The sequence below is a fragment of the Seriola dumerili genome, unplaced genomic scaffold (genome assembly GCF_002260705.1).
Source record: "Seriola dumerili isolate Sdu_G_001 unplaced genomic scaffold, Sdu_1.0 BDQW01000169.1, whole genome shotgun sequence".
Taxonomy (NCBI): Eukaryota; Metazoa; Chordata; class Actinopteri; order Carangiformes; family Carangidae; genus Seriola; species Seriola dumerili.
This window is the reverse complement of record NW_019174424.1, coordinates 5,500,860-5,522,928: the sequence shown is the minus strand read 5'-3', so window position 1 is coordinate 5,522,928 and position 22,069 is coordinate 5,500,860. Positions and strand designations below refer to the sequence as shown.

At 42.1% G+C, this 22,069-nt stretch overlaps 2 protein-coding genes across 5 annotated transcripts; both read right to left on the bottom strand.

Annotated features, from left to right (window-relative positions):
* Window positions 1-253: 253 nt before the first annotated feature.
* Window positions 254-13,952, bottom strand: gmip (GEM interacting protein). 3 transcript variants are annotated; one of them, XM_022752358.1, is made up of 21 exons: window positions 13,734-13,952; window positions 12,149-12,239; window positions 11,457-11,553; window positions 11,194-11,260; window positions 8,780-8,905; window positions 7,572-7,636; window positions 7,337-7,444; window positions 7,101-7,181; window positions 6,681-6,842; window positions 6,375-6,512; window positions 5,586-5,776; window positions 5,349-5,440; window positions 5,191-5,253; window positions 4,980-5,060; window positions 4,760-4,899; window positions 4,448-4,624; window positions 4,217-4,354; window positions 3,887-4,086; window positions 3,430-3,754; window positions 2,796-2,898; window positions 254-1,841 (listed from the first exon to the last, which is right to left on the bottom strand). In XM_022752358.1, exons 1-21 carry the CDS (start codon window positions 13,774-13,776, stop codon window positions 1,195-1,197), a joined length of 3,135 nt encoding a protein of 1,044 aa, XP_022608079.1. In that variant the 5' UTR covers window positions 13,777-13,952; the 3' UTR covers window positions 254-1,194. The 3 variants fall into 3 exon arrangements, with proteins under 3 accessions (XP_022608079.1, XP_022608080.1, XP_022608081.1); XM_022752360.1 differs by lacking the exon at window positions 254-1,841 and adding an exon at window positions 1,851-2,555; XM_022752359.1 differs by lacking the exon at window positions 13,734-13,952 and having other exon boundaries at window positions 8,780-8,900; window positions 11,457-11,548; window positions 12,149-12,207.
* Window positions 13,953-14,983: 1,031 nt separating this feature from the next.
* On the bottom strand, window positions 14,984-22,050 carry LOC111227055 (procollagen galactosyltransferase 1-like). Of its 2 annotated transcripts, XM_022752434.1 has the most exons (13): window positions 21,664-22,050; window positions 19,337-19,447; window positions 19,123-19,240; window positions 18,376-18,510; window positions 18,045-18,249; window positions 17,800-17,919; window positions 17,546-17,622; window positions 17,309-17,415; window positions 17,060-17,192; window positions 16,850-16,977; window positions 16,548-16,754; window positions 16,140-16,442; window positions 14,984-15,313 (listed from the first exon to the last, which is right to left on the bottom strand). In XM_022752434.1, the coding sequence occupies exons 1-12, from the start codon at window positions 21,891-21,893 to the stop codon at window positions 16,175-16,177; spliced, it is 1,839 nt and encodes a 612-aa protein (XP_022608155.1). In that variant the 5' UTR covers window positions 21,894-22,050; the 3' UTR covers window positions 14,984-15,313; window positions 16,140-16,174. The 2 variants fall into 2 exon arrangements, with proteins under 2 accessions (XP_022608155.1, XP_022608154.1); XM_022752433.1 differs by having other exon boundaries at window positions 14,986-16,442.
* Between the last annotated feature and the right edge of the window lie 19 nt (window positions 22,051-22,069).

Sequence of the window (22,069 nt, the reverse complement as noted above, 5' to 3'; positions counted from 1 at the left end):
CTATTGATAACTCAGATGGGGATGATCTTTTGCATTTGTGTTCAAGGTTAGATGGAGACTTTAAAGGGCGGTTTTTTTTTTTTTTTTTTTTTCCCAATGGGGAGATGAATCGGCTTCTTCACGGAAAAGAATCTATCATGGCTCTAATATTCTGTTATGTGTTTAAAATGCCTAATGTTGGTGAAATATTATCAAATGAACAAAGGCAAATGAAGATGACAGCAGTCACAGGCAAACAATTCCAGACATCAAAAAATGTTCACTCACTTTATACCATCATTATAGGGAAACAGGTCCGGGCATGAGAGGGCTGATGTAGGAAGGCGGATATGATAGGAAAAGTGACATCTCAAAACACCGTGCTTGTAATTAGAAATAAATGGTTTATTGCCTTTCCACTATTGTGTCTGGTATGTTCTCCCCTCACACTGGGAGAATACCGCCCCCTTGTGTCAAAACAGGAAAGGTGCATGAAACAAAAAAAAATAATCATTCTGTTCATTCTCTGTTATCTGTTGAGATAAATTAACAATGACACAAACTAGATCATATCTTTGTGTATGTACTACAAAGTTGTTGTTTCTCTTATCTGGAGCCTATAAAACATTAAAAAGTGCAAACAGAAAACAAACTCTGGCTTGAATTTGTTTTTTGCAGATTTTCAGTCTTGTTTGTTTGGGACAAAATGTAGAAGAGCTTGATACACACGTGCTAGTTTGCATCTTTTAAGCTATAGTCTCAAACCACCTGCTTGTTACATTCAAATGCACTAGAAATATGAAAAAGTGATAAATACATGAACCTCTTCCGTCCTCGTGGGTATTAGTCACCTGGATGTTCAACAGATCAAAATCTTAAAGAGGATTAGTGGTAAATAAGGTTGTGGCATCCTGGTAAGCAGCAGACCTAACCTTTTCAACTGGGTTTCCTTAAAGAGAGATTCAAATCTGAGTTTAAAACATTTTCGGTAACTGAACCGCCATCTAGGTAACTCTTTGAAGACAGTTAAATTTTATGTTAAAGGCGAGATATTTGTGCGTAAAATATGGGAGTATTTTATTCTTGATAACTGCATGAATGTTGATAGTGGTTGCAGTCATTGCACACAATAATAGTGCACACAATAAAAGTGATATAAAGGATCTCCAGTGTGCGTGTGAATGCATTCCAGTGAACCCGATGAGGATTTCTTTCTCAGACAAAGAGCTGCTCGTCTTTCCCCGAGTGGCTGCGTCTCAGTTTCAGACCGGACAGGATCTTCTGGGCTGGTGCGGTCAGGTTGTGGTCAATAGGAAGTGTCCTCGGTGAGTGACACAGAGCCTGACTCTGTCCAGCACACTGTCTGTTATTGGACATATTTCTGTTCAAATCAGCTTGACACCCAGCTGCCTCCCCCTGAGAGTACTCTTGTGTTGTACTGGATGATGTCACAGTTGCAGGTGATGTAAATGTTGTGTCCAGTCCCAGCATGTACTGCGCAACATCGCGGGGGCTTAGCGGCGCATCCACTTTACTCTCTGCGGCAACGGTGGAGTGGTGGGGCTGGTGGGGCTGGTGGGTGTTCTTACAGCGGACATCTAAGTCTTGGGAAAGTCTCTGTGTCCCAGGCTCTGGAGAGGAGCTGCGGCTGCTGTCGGCACTCCCTGGACGGCTCCTCACCGGGGCTGCAGGCTGTCTGGCTGCACGACCTGGGTTGGGGAGTCGGGTTCCTGGGTTATGATGCCGGTGATACTTCACAGGCTGTCTGGTGAAGCGATAGCGTGGTTGAGTCCCCAGATCAGAGTCTGGTCCTCCCACCGGCTCACCATGATGACCAGTCGATACCCCTCTTATAGCCAGGACTGGGGCAGAAGAGGGACAACAAGGGGGTAATTCATAAAAGAAGTAGAAACACTACTGATTTCAATAAACTTTGCTTTCCCTGCAAATAGTTTTCAGGCCGTTTAAGCAAACACAGAACCTAAACTTAACTATACCAAACAATACCTTGATTGAAAACTTACATTTAACCATTCACACAGAGTTCTTCTGGGAGAGGCAGACTACACTGATTTCAACATTATTAACAGAGGTTTAAAACTAAATCTATTATTCTCCATTTGAAGACGTGAGCATGTGTTTAGTTGTGATTAGAAGCCTTGAAGTTGCATGCTGCTGTAGCCACAAAGAAGAGAACAGCTCAGAACTACAGCAAGATTAAAGCAAGCGAAGAAGAGATGAAACCATAGACCTGTCTGTTGTTGAAATTGAAGACTCAAAAGTAACAGCACGATTTCTGACAACAGTGAAATTAACATATAGTCAACATGTTAGTGAAAAGCAATCAAAATCAAGTGCCTTTAAAACAATCCCTAACAGAAGCTAAACCACCTGACTCACACGGTTTCACAGATGAGTGTAACTAGAAGGCATCAGCGAAAGAAGTGGAAGGAAGTCTTGTTTCTAAAAATAACTAGAGGAAACAAAAAGTAAAGCGAGAGAAGAAATAGGAACTCCAACACACCATTGAGCACTCTGCACCCACAGTATCTGGTGCTCAGGAAGATAACTGTAAACTAGAACAAACCACCAGCCTGTGAGAAATACAGTAAACAACTTAGGAGGTGTATGAGTAAAATTCATTAAAACTCTTCCTCAAGGTTCAGGCCAAAACAACAAACTATAACTCATTATACCATCAACTAAAAATTCTAACAAAAATACCTAAGACATCAACACCAAGGATTAAATTCTGTAATTATTTTGTTCATCTATTCTAGTCAGGAGTTACTGTTCTATCACTACATCCCGCCTACCTGCTCTCTCATTGGCTTCAAGGCTCAGCTGGTCCACTGCCTCATTGGATGAAGACTTGTCAGATATATAACCCTCGCTTGAATCTCTCTTGATTGTTCGACTCTGTTGGAACGACACAGATTGAGTGGTGGATTTCTGCAAGTATTTACAGACCACAGCTAAACCTAAAATAGTGTGCGATAGTGATTCTTATGGGAAAAGGCCATGAACAACTACATGGGATGAGTCTGGCCATTTTATATCACTTACCTTCTTTTAACCACTCCCGAGGGACAGGTCATTTTATCTTTGCGTCTCTCTGTCTTCTGGCATAGCCAGTGTAAATATATTTTTTTAAATTTATAATCAATAGTAGTGAAATGCCAACATAGTAAAGCTTGAAAGGCCATGCAGGCCAGAGTCCATGCACGCAGAGCAGTGGAAATGCAGCAGCTGTCCAGTGTGTTAATCCTGACAGAATAAACCTGAGGTTAAGATGCCAGGTGCTAAGGCTCTTAAAACAACAGGTAAATTAATCAGGAAAACTAGCTCAAGCGTAAACTCTCTCTGCTACTGATCTTTTTTAAACACAAGTAGCAGTCAAATGAAGGATACTACACAAAGTCCGAAACACTTTTTCACTGCAGCACTTACTTCAAGTGAGCGAGGCCGCTCTCTGGAGGAGTTTTCCTGCTCCGGACCGGTGTAAGCGTCCCTATCTAAGGGACAGGAAGCTCTGGGAGGGGTGTCTGGAAGAGGCGCAGTGGGGACTGGGGGAGGGGGCGTACTGGGTCTCCGCTGAAGGCCAAAAACTGTGTCATGGTGTGTGATGAGGAACTCAACAAGCAAAGCCTGGTAAGTGGACTCCAGCAGGGCAATCATTGACATGTCCGTGGACACAAGAGGGCGCAACAGTGTTGGCCCGAACACAATACCCAAATTGCTAGGGGACATCTTGTTCTCGTAGTTTTCTGAAACTCTGTGAAGACAGAGAGCGGACAAATTCAAGGAAAGCTCATGGAAAGTTTGATATTTAAGGAAAGCATGCTCAGTAAATGTAACCTAATCTCTATGGGTAAATGAGAGGTTTATAACCAAGCTGCATGCTCACTTTTGCAGGTGAGATATCACATGCTGCAAAGTGCTGTAGCAATACAAAGGAAGTTTCTGTAGTAGCTTTTGGAGGCTGTGAATGATGTCCATTATCTCCTTAGTGTCTGGTGTCAGCTCCCTTTCGCCCAGCAGCTGAATGGTCTTTCCCACAGCCATGAGGTCGTTGTACAGGTCAAAGGTTAGTAAGGGCTCTGGCAGCTGGAAGAGAAAGCGGTGAGATTTTGCGGTGAGATCAGGGAGAAATCATCAGATCTATAGTCTAACATGAACACCTTATATAATCAACCTGTTTAATTCAGTGAAGTTAATGTGGCAGTGACTCCTGTACCTCCTTGAAGAAGTGCTTAAGGATGGAGGTGATGTCATGCGGTGAGAGGTCAGAGAGGTCCACCTGTTCCTTTTGCATCTCAAAGGCCAGACAGAGCTTCTGGATGCGAGGCTTGGACCCACTTACACGATACACCCCCTCAGAGGAAAACAAAAGCAGAAAACACTTATTAAACACAGCTAACACTTGACACCACCTACATTTTGATCACTGTGGTATGGTAAACAATACCTGGACCGAGAGAGCGCGACTCTCAATTTCAGATGTGCAGCGCAGCACCACAAAGGGCACCTCGTCTGGCCTGTCACGCTGTAGCACTGAGAGGTGAACTCCAAACACAGTTCCCTTCCTGTGCTCACACTCTAGCTGACACACCTCCATGCACTTCCTGTGCAAAGCCACCCCGCACTGATGGCACCGTGAAGGAGAAGGAAAGATTACATTAACAAGCTCACCCAAAACGTTCCAGTGTACATGTTACCCCCCCCCCACACACACACACACACACACACACAAAACCAACAAAAACATTTGGCCTCATACCTCCTCACATTCGACCCCACTGACAACAATGTAGTTGTCGCACTGCTTGCATTTGGCCATCTTGCTCTTCATCTTCCTGAGTCGGTGTGTCATTGCAGCTCGTGAAAATGTGCGCACTTTGATCGGCTGACAATCATTGTCTGTAGTTTGAGGAAGAGGATTGAATCATGCAGTACTCTCAGTACTCTGTTTATAGAGGCATAAAAGGCGAGTAACTGACCTGTTTCCAACACATCCCGTTCATCCAGGTCGTCAGATGACACTGTCAAAGTGGATGCGGTTTTCCTTCTGTTAATGTTAGCTTCAATTTTGCATCATTTCCGTGGAGAGGAGACACAGCAGAGGGGAAATCAATCATGTTTATCTTTGCAAGGGTTTCATTTGCATGTGAAAGAAAAGTTATGGACACAGATGAAGGGTTGTGCTATTACCAGGGCTGGACAGAGATTCCAAACTGCCTCCGATATTCTCACTATCACTGTAACCCATTTTCCCTGAAGTAGACCAAAACACAGGAAAACACAAATTAAGTTTAGGTGGAAATTTGTCTGTTAATACAGTCATATACACAATCATGAGGAGTCCTTACGGCCATCGCTGAGTCTTCTGTAAGGGCTTTCATCTGCCATAGGTGAAAAGTCTTGCATAGAGCTGAAAGTATTGCTGGGTTTTCGTTTGTTCCTTTCAAATAAAAAGGATGATACAATATTTTTAATGAATAAAATATTAGTAAAAGTACAAACTTTTTTTTCCTGCTTTTCCCCAATTTTGAATTGACTGAAATAAAACTCTTAACAAATAATAACAAGTGAATAGTTTATCGTACCCTTTGCCCTGAGGAACATACTCCTGAAAGTTGAAGACTTGGAGAGGTTGCTCGAGGCGACGCTTGCTGCGGATGTAGTGCAGGTAGGGCTCGCCGGGTTCTAGGGACCTGCATGTTACCTCCAGGTTGTAGTAGCTGAGGGGAACAGGCTCTGTCTGCTGCCGCTGGTAGTAAAACATGTTGACTGTGGCCTGATGCGGGAGAAGAGACATAATGTGGAGAACAAAGCAGTGATGGTGACTGTTTTTAAAGTGGTAAAACTCTGTCGTCAAGTGCTTGTTCTTTGTGGGAACTGCTGGGTAATATTCTACTCTGGAAAGTGCCTTGAGATAATGTATATTATGATTTGGCGCTATGCAAATAAAATTGAATTGAATTGAATTAAAACATGGCAGATGTGTTGAAATTTTACAAAAGTAAATAATTTATTTTATTACATTATATAAGCAAAGCTGCAAACCATAAAGCACTGCTTAGGTAGATTATTATATTCAAGCAAAGACATGCATTTATTTGTGAAGAAGTGAGGATGAAGACATCTTCCAATCACATTTAAGCATTAATGTGTCATTCTATATACTGGTGGTGTAGGCACTGTAACTTCTCTTCTGAAACAGAGAGTGGTTGACTACACCTTAATTGATGTTGTTATAACTGTTTGTATAGAGCCCCAAGTCACTGGGATTGTGATATTAACTAGATTAAATGAATGGCTGCTGCACTGAACAACCTTTTCAGAAGGATGCTGGCAGGAAGACAAACGTTTATTTTCCTGGATTTCATACCAACCTCCTTGAGCACAGTGTCTCCCTGACAGATGAGCTTGCGGGTGTGGGAAATAATTCTCTCTTTGACCTTCACTAAATCGTCTTGGTGGATCTTGGCATCATCTGCACAGTGTTTATACAGCAGCTCTGCCTCCAACACCTGGAGGAGACAGAGGGAAACCAGAGAGCTGCTATACAAACCCCATATATGTATCATTTTTCTTAAATTGGATTGTGAATCATCATAAACACACTATAACCAAACCTATAATATACCATATTTTGTCTGTATTAAACTGTAGTAGAACCGTATTAAGGAGACATTCACCTTACTCTTGGCTTCATCTTTAGACTTCCTCCTCTTATCCAGTGTTTTCATTCCAGCTGTGTCGTCCACAGCTTTAGCAGAGACAGCTTTAGCCTTTTCTAGCTCATCACAGCGTTGGAAATACTGGTGCCTAGCCTTTTTAAAAGCGCTCACTGCTTCTTGCTGAACACACACAGAAGTAAAAAAAAACAAAACAAAAAACAGATTTGTTTAATTTTACAGTGTGCGCCATGTAGAGTCTAACATGAATTTTATATAGGTATAAACAAAATCATAACAGGCAGAGGCTGATGTTTTGCTTTAGATACTTGTTCAGACATCCAGTCAGTCGGAATGTCTTAAAATTGAGAGAATTAGTTTTGACAGTTGCAATAAACTGAGCTCAACTTGAGTCACAAACAAGATTGTGAATTCACTCACCATCCTCCTTTGTTCTCTTGCCCATTGCTCCTTAAACTCTCTGCGCCACTTGTCAATCTCATTCTTCTTGGCGGCCAAGGCCTTTGGGACAGAGATACCGGATTAAAGACAAAGTCAGAGCAACACACCTGCCCCTAAATAACAGAGAAGATTTTTATCAACCTCAAACTTTTTGTATATGTGTGTGTGTGTGTGTGTGTGTGTGTGTGTGTGTGTGTGTGTGAAGATGTCTGTACTTGGTAACAGCGGCTTTGAAGCAGTTCAGAAGTCTTTCTAGAGGTCACACTGTTCTTGATGTCTTGTTCTAGTGCCATCGTGTAGATGTACTGTAGAGGCATCATGTCCTACACAGGCAAGAACAACTTTAGACAGCTTTTCAACAGTAAATATAGCCGAGAGAGATCAAATGATACAGACATCTTTAACATGACAACATCGTCGTTGGTACACATCCAATAAACAAAGCTGTACCTGCTGTGCCACGTTGGCTCTTGCTCCTTCAGCCGTCTTTATCACATTTTTTGCAAATTCTTGTTCTGTCAACAAAAAGTCCTTGTTGAGTTTTTCTTCAGCTTAGGTTATTCACACGATACTGCGCATCAAGACAAGACCAGCACAACTGGATTGTGGACTGACTGAAACCACAATATTGATTATTGTTATCAGTGTATAGCCTTAATATGATGCTTGAAGCTTCATTTCTGACCAACTTGGTGATATCCACTACCCTCTATAACCTGACATTTACTGAAAAGCTCATCAAACCCCCTGGACGTCAGTCAGGACTCCAGCGTGGCTCTGGTCTGTGGTCTGTGGTCTGTTTGACCTTGTTGGAGGAACTGATATGCTTCAAAACAGCTTTGGCCTGAATTTTATGTCTGCTGTTGGTATTAGCAAGAACTACAACAGGAGAAGAACTCAGACACATTTATTTTCAGTGTTTATGTCTGAAACTGGGAAATGGTCTGTGGATCGTTTGGCTGTGCTTCAGCATTACAGATCCTACCCTGATTCTAGCACTACTCGTGGTTCTTGATCCCACTTCCCTTTTTATTAATAGACACTGTACTGTTGCTATTAGGGATCCCACATTGTTGCTCTACTATGTGTAATCCGCAGTAGTTAGGGGCTGAGCTCCACCTAGCATTGCTCATCTTTTGCTATTGCCAAACACTACTCCTTACACAGCTGAGCTGGGGACTCTCTCCTATATTTTGATTACTGGCAACAGACTTGCATGCTTGGCATCCCAGTCTGGACACTGGGCACCTGTCCAGGCTGATACCAGGGTAATCACTGTCTATAAACTCCAAAGGCACCCCATCTCCTTTATTACCCCCTCTAGCCAGCTAATCTGCTCTCTAATCCTTTCTGTGCGTGTGTGCAGTGCGTAGCTCACTGGGGTAACTGCACCACCCTCAGATATCCTCACTGAGAGAAATAATATAGACAGGCCATGTTATGGCAACATGGTACTCATAGCCCAAAAATATGAATGTTGGTACTTTTAACTGCATATTGGATAAAATGATTTTCAAGCACCTCATTTATTTCTGTTTTTGTGTGCAGGTCATATTTAATGCATTGACATGAACTTGATAGAGACACCACAGACATGCTGTGACAATAATTGACATACTATGCCTCTATTTCCTTTACTCAGCTGGATATCCACTTACCCAAGCTGATTCTTTTCTCCATCCAGGCAAGTAGGTCTTTGGCATAGCGGCACCACAACTTGGCGTACTGCAGTGCCGTTTCCACCCCATCCTCACAGCGACAGAGGGCCAGGTCTGCTTCCTGGGCTGAGAGGGAGTACATCAGCATCACTGCAGGCTCCATACACTTGGAGCCGTACCCAGGGATCTCACAGTGTCGACTGGGCTACACCCCACAGCTTGTCTCTCCTGGAGGACTCAAACAGCCCTCAGCCTCAAAAGAAATATCTATCTACCATACAGTGACCAGCATGAGCTCCCAGACTTTATCAGACACGATAAACATAATCAAAAGTCATTTGAAAAAAAAAAAAAAAAGGTTTACATAAACCCAAAACAGGAAATAATGACTGCATATGGCAAGTCATAGCTGCTCCTCAGAATAAAGGTCCTGTGGTTTCCAGTAGGTTTCAGTACCATGTACCCATCTCTTGCATGCAAGAACAACACAGTTGGTGGTTGGCAAAAATCTCTTTTTGTCAGTCTCCCAGTCGTCACAGTGGGGATGTGATCTGAGAGAGGAGGGTTTCGACCAAAGACAAACAGCTTTGGCTAAATAACTTCCCTCCTGGCCCCTGTTCCTCTCTCTGCCCGGCCCCTCCCTTTCACACCTGTTCACTTCTAGTCAACTGCAAAGAGACAAGCCGTGCTGTGTGAGCAGAGTTACAAACATCGCTCACTGCCAGTGTGCAGTATCATCGACCACCATGTCACAGCTGTGGTCTGGCAGAGAGGGTGTTGATATGACAACCACTCTGGTTCTTCCTCTGTGACTCACACCAATAGAGGGCGGATGATGTTTGAGTGACAATCACATGGTCTCTCAAAAAGCACTCCACACCACTTTCTCTATTCCTCTTTATCGTTGTGTCCCACTTCCAGCACAACTTTTGCAAATAAATGCTGTGGTTAAGATCTATTAGAACAGATCCTAACTTTCTCCTCTAGCCAAAAGTTAGGACACAGATGCACTTCAAGAACTTTCACTTCTTCCTAGCTCGCCAAAGTGCAGTTCCAAGTATTCAGTTAAGTTTTAACTGAGCAAGCACGCATTGCCAGAAAAAGTGCAATGGCTTCTCTCACAAGTTCCTCCCTCAGACATGCAGATGTTATTTTCGGGCTGTTCACTTTACATAGATGCCAAATCCAGTTAGAGCGGTATAAAAAAAATCCAAACAGGATGATATTTTCCTCTCTGTCTTCAAGCAAAATTCACAAGAAAGAACAGGCAATTCCAAGGATTTATGGCAAGATCGTGTGCCAAGGTCAACAGCGCTTAGTCTTTCCTCTCTATGTTTTGATTTAGGGAGAGCTCTGAGCACTTTCAGCAGTCAGCCCTCAAGCAGAATCTGTGCTGCCTCGTGGCTATGGCTTCTAGCACTTGGGTTGGGGATTATCCTAGTCAGGTCCAGATTGCGGAGTGACAGGCTTTAGAGGAGCATCGAATGAGGTTTACCTCCTGGTGTGTGACCGAGCGGGAGGGGTGGGGGGGGGGGATCTCTGCAAGGTGGGAGTGGGGTGGTGGGGGAGTGGGGGGGGGTGGGGGGGGGGGTGAGGGAAGTCCCAATCAATGGAACACATGACACAGATTGCCAAAGAGCATGCCCTGGTAATGTGTCATTTTCAGTTGGTTAAATAACAGGAAATGTACAAATACAAGAAAAAAACACTTGTCTTTTTGCAGAGTGATATCAGGAATTACATTAAATGGCATACAGCTTCAGTGACTACTGTTCACCAGGTGCACATTGGACTTGAACATAAAAGACCATAAAAAGACCCATTTACAGTCTGAAATGAGAAACGTTTCTGTGCTTTTATTTCCACTGTCGTCCTCAAATCTGTGTCTGTAATTCCTAATCTCGTACTGTGTGCTGTGACCTGTTGTTTGAGCTGCACTGATATTAAAGTACAATGAGTAAGTCTAGTCTTTTTCTCGATCTCCCCTATATTTACTGCCTTAGCTTGTGTAATTAGGGCACCCCCCCTCTGTCTTCCCCTTGTGTCTAAGGTAAAAAACTGAGAGCAGCTGTCTCCCGCTTTAATCCTCTCCCTTTATCCTAATCTTGTTACAGCAGAGCAATTACAACTCACGGCTAATTATAAGAAAACAAGTTGAGATAGAGGAGATACTGTATTAAATGTCACAGATTGACACCAGCTCCTGAACATCATCAGTAAGGATCCGCTGGGATGTTACATGTCAGTAACAGCATGGTCTATGTTAACGTAAGCAGGTGATTAAACCAGTGGCTTTAACCACTACAACAAGTCAACAAGGAACTCAACTCAACTGGACCTATACCGACACACACAGGAGAGCCTACACACACCTATACACATACATATACCTTTCTCATACACACAAATCATACCTGATGAGTTTCCATCTGCTTCATTATTGACTTCAGAGCGTACTTGTGAACAAAACGCATCTTCACTCTGTTGGAAAAAAACAAAACAAAACAGATTCTAACTCTATAAAAGAATCACTAATCCTCACAAAATGCATCAAGAATTTACAGTTTGTCGTATCAGTAAAGTCAGCAACACATGAGATAAACTGACATCATCAACAACATAAGCAACAGTAAAAGAATTTCTTGCACTGATTTTAAAAACTAGGTATATCCCTTACAGACACGTTGTGTTGGTCTACGAGTTCTCTACTGTCTGGAGTGATGGATTCTGAGATGGGCTGCGAGTCGATGTCTGCCAGCAGATCCTCCCCTGCACTGAGCACAGGAAGAAAGCATTGGGAGAGGAACATGCACAGTTAAATAGCGAAACGTCTCGGGGGCTTGTCGAGGAGTGTACTATATACAAACACTCACATTTACGTGCAGCTGTGTTTCCATGTGCTTGCCTGCCACACAGATGTAGGTAACACCCTAACTGCACGTGTTGTTGGGCTGATCAGTATCACATAGAAAGTCCTTAAGTACATTTTCCAGTACATTTATTTATACTGGTTTGCCAGTTTATTTTTACTGCACCTCTACATTACAATATCTACACATTATGTTTGGGCAGGTATCGTCCCACAAAAGGAGCAGTTTCCGGTGACACAACATCGCTGCATAGGTTACATAAGAACTTGCTCCATTGAAATAATCTGTATTGAGAGATCATGCATAGATAGTTAAGATCAGATGATGGGTTATGGCTTTGTTTCATCTTGTATGGTTTCCTATGATGAGAAAATCTTACAGCATCTTTGAGTGACACCTTACTAACCACTGTGTTTTTCCCTCACTGTATTCAAAATGTACAAGCCGAGTGATGCAGGAGACAAGACAAACAACTAACATGTAAGTGAATAATACTTACGAAGAGATTAAAGATAAATCAAGATTATCAAAATCTCTGAAGATCTCACTATATCGCTTGGTTTCAGATTTAGGATGCACCTTCTTCACATCTAAAAGGAGAAATGGAAAAGCTAAGATAAATAAAATAATAAGATTGTCACTGTAGATTTGAGGTCATGAAAGAGACAGACATGCTGACACCAAATGTATAAAATTTAAGGCCAAACCAGAGTCTTTAAAGATGTTGTGGAGAATCAAAGAGGAGGATATACGAACAGATTGCAGATCATGTTACACAATCCCCAAATAAGGTTTCTCTTTATTTTATAAAGCCGCACAACAAAGAAAAATATGAAGGTTGGAATGGTGAATAACCCATTCAGCTCTGACCTGATTTCTACTGGTCACATGTTGAGATGATGAGATTATTGAAGTTTACAGTATTTTACCACTGCACTATTTCTCAACTAAACAAAACAAAATCAGCATCTAAATACTTAATGTACAACATAATAAAACTTGAAGAGAGAAACATGAAACTTCAGTTCATCCCCTGGAGTCAGCATTTCCTTTACATTTCTGCATACTTCTTTGACTGAATGTGAACTAAAATATAATGAGGAACAATGTGGTTCATTTTGATGGCAAAACCTCTACCTACTCTACTCAAACTATTTAACTGGTTTTTTTGTTGTTGTTTTTTGGCTTGGGGCATACCAAAATGTTAAAACCTGATGATTTACAACATATGCCAAAAATGAGAAAAAGCAATCTGTCTTTCACAGAGATGGCTCCATTTTGGTCAACCACATCCTGCTTGCAATTCGTGTCACGTCCCACAATGAACATAAAGTCCTTGTTTTTTGCACCAGCAGTGTTACAGTGCAACAATAAGAAGTGAGAGGGAAGTAAGATGTTTGAGCACAACTACAAAACCAAGTAGTCATACTCCACTTAATCAGAGACAAACCCTTGACTGTCTTAGTTTGTTGTATAACGGCAGTATTTTCAATGACCGCAAACAAATTTGACAGTCATGAATTCAAATGACGTTGTGGCTAGTTCCCAAATAGCAACTTACGAGCATAATGCAAACAATTTGTAGTTCAATGAGAGGTTGTACCAACTGTTGCACCAATCTCTGTGAAATCTTAAATTAATATTCTAGGATTAGATAGATTAAAGAAATCCACATCCTGTTAAATAAAACTACAAATAAGAAAAGAGTTCAGGAAGTTCACCAGTCCTCATTTGACTATGAGGGTGCACACAGCACCATGAACCTCCTTACAGACACATTGACAAAGAATATGCAGGCACATTGTGCATGCACCCACACGCAATACCCGTGGTATAATGAAACTACAGTGATGTCAGCAAATTTCCAATCGGCACACATCAAGAGACTATTCATCCATTTAAAAATAATCTTAACAAATGAGGAAATGTACATCTCAATGGCAGGGTTTGAAAGTGTTTTGAAAAAACACCAAACAACATTGTTTCAGTACATAAAAGCATGATGGGCAACAGATTCTGTAAAAGACGTGAGACAAAACACTTCCCCAAAAATTACCTCAAAATGTCACATTCTTTGTGCTCACCTGTAGCTTGAGAGGAACCCTGGCTTGGCACTTGATCTTCCATTTCTGCACTAAGCAAGACTCTACCAACACCACTCGCACATCATCTGCCCTTGAGGTCACACTGCACTACACAATAAGAAACAGTGCCGTTGAGGTGGCAGGAAATCTGCACTGCAGTGTGTATATGCACTGACACACTTATGGTAAATTACTAGCATGCAGCTCTGAGCTTGCTGCCGTTTGTGCTCTCAAAATGATCTTCCTCTGTTAGAGTGGAGGTTAGCCAACATTTTCACCACCACGGGAAGAGGAAGTGTATCTCTCTGTCACTGTAGGCCCCACCTACACTATCTATCACACCACAGTCAGAAGGTAAGGAAGGTTAAGATTGAAGTGTTTTAGTAGAAAAAAAAACAAAAAAAAAGGTTTGTGATCTCAGCAGCTTGTTGTGGGTAGCGTCAGAGTGCAAGTGGTTTGCACGGTTTGTATTTTGACAGATTGCAGATATTGGCAGATGCTGATCTAATAGCTGATACTAAACATCAGAATACATCATTTGGTAAATTCTTTGCACTTATCATCCCGCTTACATTATATTTGCAGTGAGTACTTGGTTAGAAGTGACTTCAAAAGGAATTACTGAGGTGTGAAATGAAGCCCACCACCCCTTTCGGCTCCATTTGAACATTCCAATAACCTTTTGATTATGTCTAATGGCCCCATCAGACATAATTAAAAGAGTCCTGGACCCCACTTAAGGTACACCTCAGTGTTCAGTCTTACAGCATAGCTGTCTAGGTCCGGAACACATTGGCGTACATAATACAAAATGTCCTCCAATTGGTTTTATTTAACAGCTGGGCTTGATTAATCAGATAAATAAAAACTGAGAACAAAGTAAGTGGTACATGCTTGACAGTGGTTAGGTTACCCAGTGTGTCACAGTAACAATAATCAATTATGTGTAAATGTAATAAATGGGTCACCACTGTGTGTCACAGTGCAGGTGTAAATGAGGTCTCAAATACAGTTAGTGTAACAGAGACATCCAACTCAAAATACACTAAACAAACTAAAGTTCTGCCACAATACCACACAGACATTTGTTTTAAAGCATCACATTTTGTTAAGTGAAGGGGTTCCTCATGCTTTTTGTTTGTTCACACTATTTTGTTACTGGCTACAGCACACAGCCAGTTTAAGTAGCACAACCTTCAGAGAAAATGTTCACACAACCATAGTAATATGCATCCTATAACAGTAATAACATTCAACTTTTTTTTTTTTTAAAAATAAAACATTTTATTTTTTGTTGGCACAATGCACTACTAACATTTCTGTGCAAAATCAGTGGCTGAACATCTCCCAACAGTACCTTACAGAAATCAGCTTCTTTGGAGATCTAGTGTGGCCATGTAATGCAGAAACCATGACAGAATAAATATGTAAAAGCAAGACGATGCAAACTTTACATGTTCTCTTTTGTAGGGTTTTTTTCATCAAGTGTTTACAAAAAATACTATAACTCAGACTTAACTGTCGAAGATTGCGAGGTGTAGAAACTGACGTGTGCTTGGATGTGGTTGGGTGGGTTCTTTCTGAGGGAACATAAAGGGCATATTTAACCGTGTCCCTCCCAAACCATCAAGTTTGAGGTGAGTGCAGGGGTTTGTCCCGCTTATAACCATGTCAACAGCTGGTTGGCGACAATAGTCTGGGAACAACTCAGTCAAAAGTGGCGACAAGGGCCACAGCAAAAACGACATTCAGGCATTCACAGCAGTTCCTTGAATCTAAAGCTTCCGTGTGCTTGTGTTTCTGTTGTGTTATTAAGATATGCTGCAAGCATTTAAAGTGTTGGCTAATGTTTATTAAAAACACAGCAATATGAAATTTGTAAAGAGAAAATACTAAAGATGAAAATAAAAGACATGCAGATATTTCTCCTCTTGGACTTTTGACAGCAGAGACCAATGGATTTAGAATGATACTGGTTGACTGAATACATGAATGCTTCCAATAAATCATGATTTTTCTCAGTGACACACAGTTTGGCTAATGCCTAATTAATCTGTAGCATTCACAGTGTAATGTCAAATTAGGACAAATTTAATTGCCCAGTGACTGAAATGTAACAGTCCAATTGCATTATTTGCTAATATATAGGTTCATTTCTGTATGACAGACAGAAGCTGGGTACTGCAAATGCCATTCCAAATGGCAAGTCTAGTGCCTTTATAAAGTAAAAACTACAAACGGACAACCTGATGGAAAACATGACCTGATCCCTTTTGAACTTCTTACATCTGGATAAATTAAATCTTTCTACAAACTCTGATGTCACATCCCTGCTGTGATGCAAAATCCAAAGTACCAAAGATGAAACATGATTTAAAAAAAACTAAGGTGGCTTGCTCTATGCACCTCTGAATTTTTCCAAGGCTCTCATGCAGTTCTTCTCATAGCTCGTCCCGTGCCGTACTGTCCAAAGGAGACTGGAGCACATCTGAGTTCTGGGCCTCAGTGCTGATCTCAGCCTGCTCCCGGGTTTTTCCTGAGCGCGCTCTGTCCCAGTCTGTACGGACCTTGTCATTGTCCCACACTGTGGAGGTCTCAGTGTCGCTGATGTAGCCTTCGTCGCCTGTGTAGTGTGTTGGATACACTAGAAGAGGCTCTGCAGAAAATGCATTCAGGTCCCTGGTTTCAAACTGATCCATATAATCAGACCTGTGGAGGACACGGTAATGTCAAGCAAAACATAACAGAGCAAATCCTCAGCAGAAGTGTAAATCATGTGTGTGTGCTTGCACAAGGTAGGGAACAAATACTTACACAGGGTGTTTATTGTACATGATAGGAAGAAACTCATCCACTGGTAAAATCCTCTTTAGTGGTTCTGCTTTCAAAAGCTTCTCAGCACCTTGTAATGATATCATATAACCTAATGTCCAATATGAATAGTCTGCTTCCACTAAGTTGTGTATATTAGGCACTGCTTTCTCCGGGTGATCCACTTGCATTCTCTTCCGACCGATATAACTATAAGAAAGAATTAAAAAGGACGAATGAGAGGCAATAGTAATTGTATGGGAATCGGGGTTAAATTAAAGACTGTGAAGGAAGTACAAACTCACATGAGATCCCAGTCCAGTCCTTCATCCTCCACCTCACTCATCAAGTTCATCAAGCGACGTTTGAAGAAGACCTCGAAGCGCAGGTCGTCTTCGATCACCAGAGAGGTGTGCAAGCGTCGCTCAACGATCTAAGGTCAGACACGGTTTTATCATCACACCGCCCATCTGTCTGGGTCATAAATGTCCAAATGCTTGGCTTCTGAGACTCACCTCTTTCCAGATTTTATGGTGGGAAAGGAAACATCCCAGCTCTCCTTTTGTCAGTGGGCGACCATGATAGGGGTCACTGTATCCAGGGAGCATATGGATGCCCATAGCATTAATTTCACTGATATTCATCGCTCTGAAAGAATAGAGAGAAAAACAAATGCCACAAAATGGGAAATGAGAGAGTGCAGACAAGAGTGATTACCATGTGCTTAATAAGTGTAAAGTATTCGTTAAACAGAGTGAACTTACTTTCCATCTACGGCTGGAATGACCTTACAAGCAATCTCCTGCTCGTACAATGCCCTCAGCATACGTTCTCGGCGGTCAGTCCGCCTCTGCAGGTTTATCATGAACACCTGCACATGGAGCAACAGCAGAAGCAGTCAATGCGATTACAGATTTCGAACAGCAGGGGGAAGCATTCAGCACAGAAGTGGATAGAAAGCCATTTTTGCAGGGTCCATCTTCACGTCACTCTTTACTCACCTCATCAAAGCCCAGTTTGTCAGGGTGTTTTCTAGGAACACGTATGTATTTGGAAGGCATCACTGGGGAATTTCGCACTACACAGTGAGAGGGAAGATGGATGCAGAAATGGTATAAATGATACACAGAAATCTAAGCTGAAAGTTATCATTAGATGAAGCAGCAGAGAGTAGAATATAGATTTAAAGCCAGTAAAAAAAAAAAGGCAGCTGAATCAGAAGTAAAGCCCCTCAGACTGAATGTAAGCTACTCACCATTGACCTCCAGCAGGGAGTGCAAGAAGCTGTCAACTTCATCTTTCAAAGTATTATGGGATCGAAGGGGCACAGGGAAGTTACCGTAGGTCTCTTTGTTACATACAAACATTTGCACATCTGTAAAGAGGAGTAGATGAAAATGTTTTCTCAATCTGAAGTTCAGCCTTTTAGGTTAAAATGTTGAAGACAAATGTGTAACATTTGTCTTTAACAAATGATTGAAGCACTGAATGGTATAATACCTGCCATCCGAGCAGAGAAGGCAAACACAATGATATCATCAAAAGCCCAGCTGTAGTCTGGGTGTGGCGGGTGAAAGGCCAGCTGCCTGGATGCCTCTTTCCTGAGGTCTATCAGGAAGGTGGAGTGGACCATGGGTACGGCAAAACAGCCCTTACGCACCTGCTTTCTTATGGGTATGTAGGCAGGGGTGCGCTTATAGTAACCCTGAAGAAGCCGAGTTGATTAACAGTTGAGTTCAGAGAGGATTTGAGAGCACTCATTAAAAGCAACTAAGCCCTTTGAAAATACCTGACATTAACAATCATGTACACCCTATCATCACCAAAGTACCTGCGAGGTCATTCCACACCAGAAGTTGGAATAGGCTGCACGGGAATCAAGCATGGGAGCGATAATGGTCTTATTCTCTTTCATGAGCTTCCAGAGCACATCAGGATTGGTGAGGAGGTTATCACAGTCCGCCAACTACACAAAGAAAAGAAGGTAAATTGTTAATGGTGTGTGTGTGTGTGTGTTTGTGTGTGTGTGTGTGGGGCATACTACTCAGACACCTTCAGAAGAAATGTTGAACAGGTCATGAAGGTTGAATTGGGAACTAAAATTGAGATTAAAAAAACAAAAAGATGAAAAAGGGAGAAGGCTGTGAGAGTTTCCAAAACAATTTTGTTGCACAAAATTATTGCAATTCTGGATGTACTTTGCTCCAAAATTATACCCCACTGAAGCTAGGCAAAGTGGGCTTGGCAGGGGAATACAAATAGAAATGGAAACAGAGCTGCATTTTAAAGTATGGTTCATGTTGAGTCAAGCTTTGTGTCAGTGTATGGATCCAGCTTGAACCCGGCCAGATGAACCTTAACCACAAGAGACAGAAAAATGTATGCGGGTAAATTTTCAACACTATCCCTGGTGCTTAAATTACAATTGAGATGGTTCCTTGGACTTAACTCTGTACTTATCCTTCTGCTGCTATTGAACAATAAAGATAGTCTGGGTAGCAGCATGAGCTCAGTTCTTAAAATAGAAAAGTTTTTACTGTGCTTTTTGTGCCTGTAAAGAGCAGTTTTGTTGACCTACCATAAAGTAATCCGCCCACATCTCACGAGCTGCCTCCAGTGCTACTTGCCGAAGCTTCATAACATGCTCATAACGGAGGTCTGTCCACTGCTTCGGACCATCTTCATCCGCGTAACGTCTGCAAGAGACAATTACATACTTGATATGACGGATTTTACTGGTTCTGCATGTCAACCTTTTCGGCAACACAAACTTCCACCAGAAAGTTACCAACCTGGGTTCCTCTTTTGGCCTCCATTCCACATAATGGTAAAGGCTCTGCACCTGGACGAGCCAGTTACGCAAAATGGCTGTGGTGTTGTCCTCGTTGTGATCAGTTGCTACCCTGTCAATATACAACAAATGTAAATGATTAGAATGAGGTGCATTCGATGTCAGAGGGACTGAACATAATGGACAACCAAGGCCAAGAAAAGTAAAACTGTGACAATGACTGAATGTAGCACTAGTGCTACACTGAGACAAAGAGTTGAAAGACGATACCAAGACTCAAATGACAATAGTCTGTGTTCACATTATGTACGCTCATTGTCCGCATCTGTGGGAACTGACACAAGTGATAATGATACCAACATAACAACAGAAAAGACTGTACATCTGGTCGATATCATTTTAGTGTAGGTTATCACATTTTAAGGAATGTTACATTAAGGAAATAAGACCGGAAAGAGAATTACAGAAGTAAAACCTTTGTCTGCAGTAGATTAGAAGAAAAGGAAATAATTCAAACTGGGTGAAGCCATGTGTGAGGCACATGAACCTGAGTCAGACACCTTGTATGTGTGATCTCATTCTGCAGACGACTGAAATCAAACCCCACAACACAACATCCAAAGTGTTTCTTTCTTTAGCCATGTGGTGTACTGTATTTGAACCATGCGGACGACAGCCAGGATGGATTCTCGCGAAAGATTTCGCATGGATCTGAGAGAACACAGTAGCTCCATGCTAAACAATTTCTCCCCTCACTCCTGCTGTCCATCTGTCTTAAATCCTCAAATTGTGAATTACGCTGATTCTTCCACCTCATTTTCAGCTCAAATAAATGTTTGTTAAAAGCACAGTTTTGAACCAAGGACTACTGATGCTCTAAACATACATCTACATTTGGTGTTCCACTTAAATCTGGTCTCTCGTTGCTCTGGTGAAGCAGAAATGAAGGACTAATTGCAGACACCAAAGCTTTAAATGACAGCCTGGCTAACTCTGATTGTGAGGCTTTGGCAAGCAGTTGCGAAAGGCTTCAGCAAAAAGCAACTAACAGCATGTAGTGTTTACAACATCACATAGCTCTTTGCATTTTCCAGATGTAGCTTAGAAAGTGTTTACAGAACTGTCAAAACACAACTGCGCTTACGCAAAACTTAGTTACACAAGCACTTCTGTCCACCAAATAGAAAAAGGATAAATTTAACAATTTCACTCGCATAAAGTCCCTTAATAGAGCTAAACTTGTTCACCAAGTTAATGAGTGAAAAGCACACCTCTTTGAGCCCTCCAGGTAGTCATGGAAACTGCTCAGAGCTCTGAGGGTTTAAGCACAGGTGGGCTGTTGGAGCATGTTGTTTAGTTATTATGTGAGGAACACCTCCCTTTCACTTCCCTCAGCATTTGCGTAAGCCAGGTAGACAGATGTTTACACTGTCTAAAACACCAATTTGCACAACCACTTGATAATTGCCCTAGAAAGTTAAGTTTGTCACAAATGACAGGCAGTGTTGCAATCGTGTTAGGTCTGGGAAATTGCCAATAGGACCCACAATACTGCATAAAACAACTAGGTTTTAGGCTCCATAATCACTTAGCATGTAAAGCAACTATTCAAAGTTGCCCTGCTCTATAGTGAAAGCTACACAGGCAAATTGACCTGTGTTGTGTTTTTGTGAATTATATAAATCTCTCACGTGGGACTGAGATTTATCATATATAAACCTAGCTGGTAGTCAGGAAGTGATATGAGCTGGGGGAGAAGATCTGGAGTGGCCTAAACATATGTGTGTGTGTCTATTCATGGACAGTGCAGAGAGAACAATATCTCACTTTGTTAGGGTTTATGTGTTAAACCATAGAGCTCCCCTCGTGGCCAAATGAGTCCCGTCCCCTCCCCTCCACGTATACAGATCAATGCATGGCCACTCTGATGAGGAGCAGTGACCAGATGTGTTCACCTCTGTCCAGAAGACTGTGGCTACCTAAGGCTGCCGTCGTCTGAACACTGCGTTGATTCTTCCTTGTGAATGTGCTTGTTGAGATTTGTGGTACTTTTTTTTTCACTCGGGATGTGCCCTGCGCAGTACAACTTTTCTGCATTGTTACGATTATTAATCCGTCATTCTTTGCGGGTCCACCCGCATTTTTTACGCCTCTCCACAACTCTGCCGTGCAAACAGCAATACACTTTTATGCTACACTTATTCAAGTTATTTCTAGTAGGAAAACTTAGGCAAAAACACGAAAACGTTGAGACCTTGACGTTAAGTTAACTTCTTAGCTGCTTCCTAGCTTGCGAGAGAAGAGCAACATTTCCTTGCAGAAACTTACCACAGAGCCATACGGTCCTTGGGATAGTTGAGGCGCTCAATGTTGCCTAGGAAATAGGGCAAAGAGTGCTCCGAGTTTCTGCAGATCAGGGCGACGAGGATCCGGGGAGCGAGAAGCGGAGACTCGGGGCTCCAGCGCTCCTCCGCAAAATATCCCCGGGCAGGGCTGCAGCAGGACAGGAGCAGGAGGAGTAGCGCGGCGGGGAGGCAGGCGAAGTTTGCACCGGACATTGCGGTAATAAATTAAGGAGTATTTAAAAACGCACAAACAAATCTAGGTGTTTAACGGTTATGGCTCCTGATGAGACACTATTGAAAAGTCGCCTCTTTACTTTTCGCGGTCATGACAGATAAGCAGAATCTGTGCAGCAGCTCCTGATGTGACAACACTGCGAAGTTGCATTTTA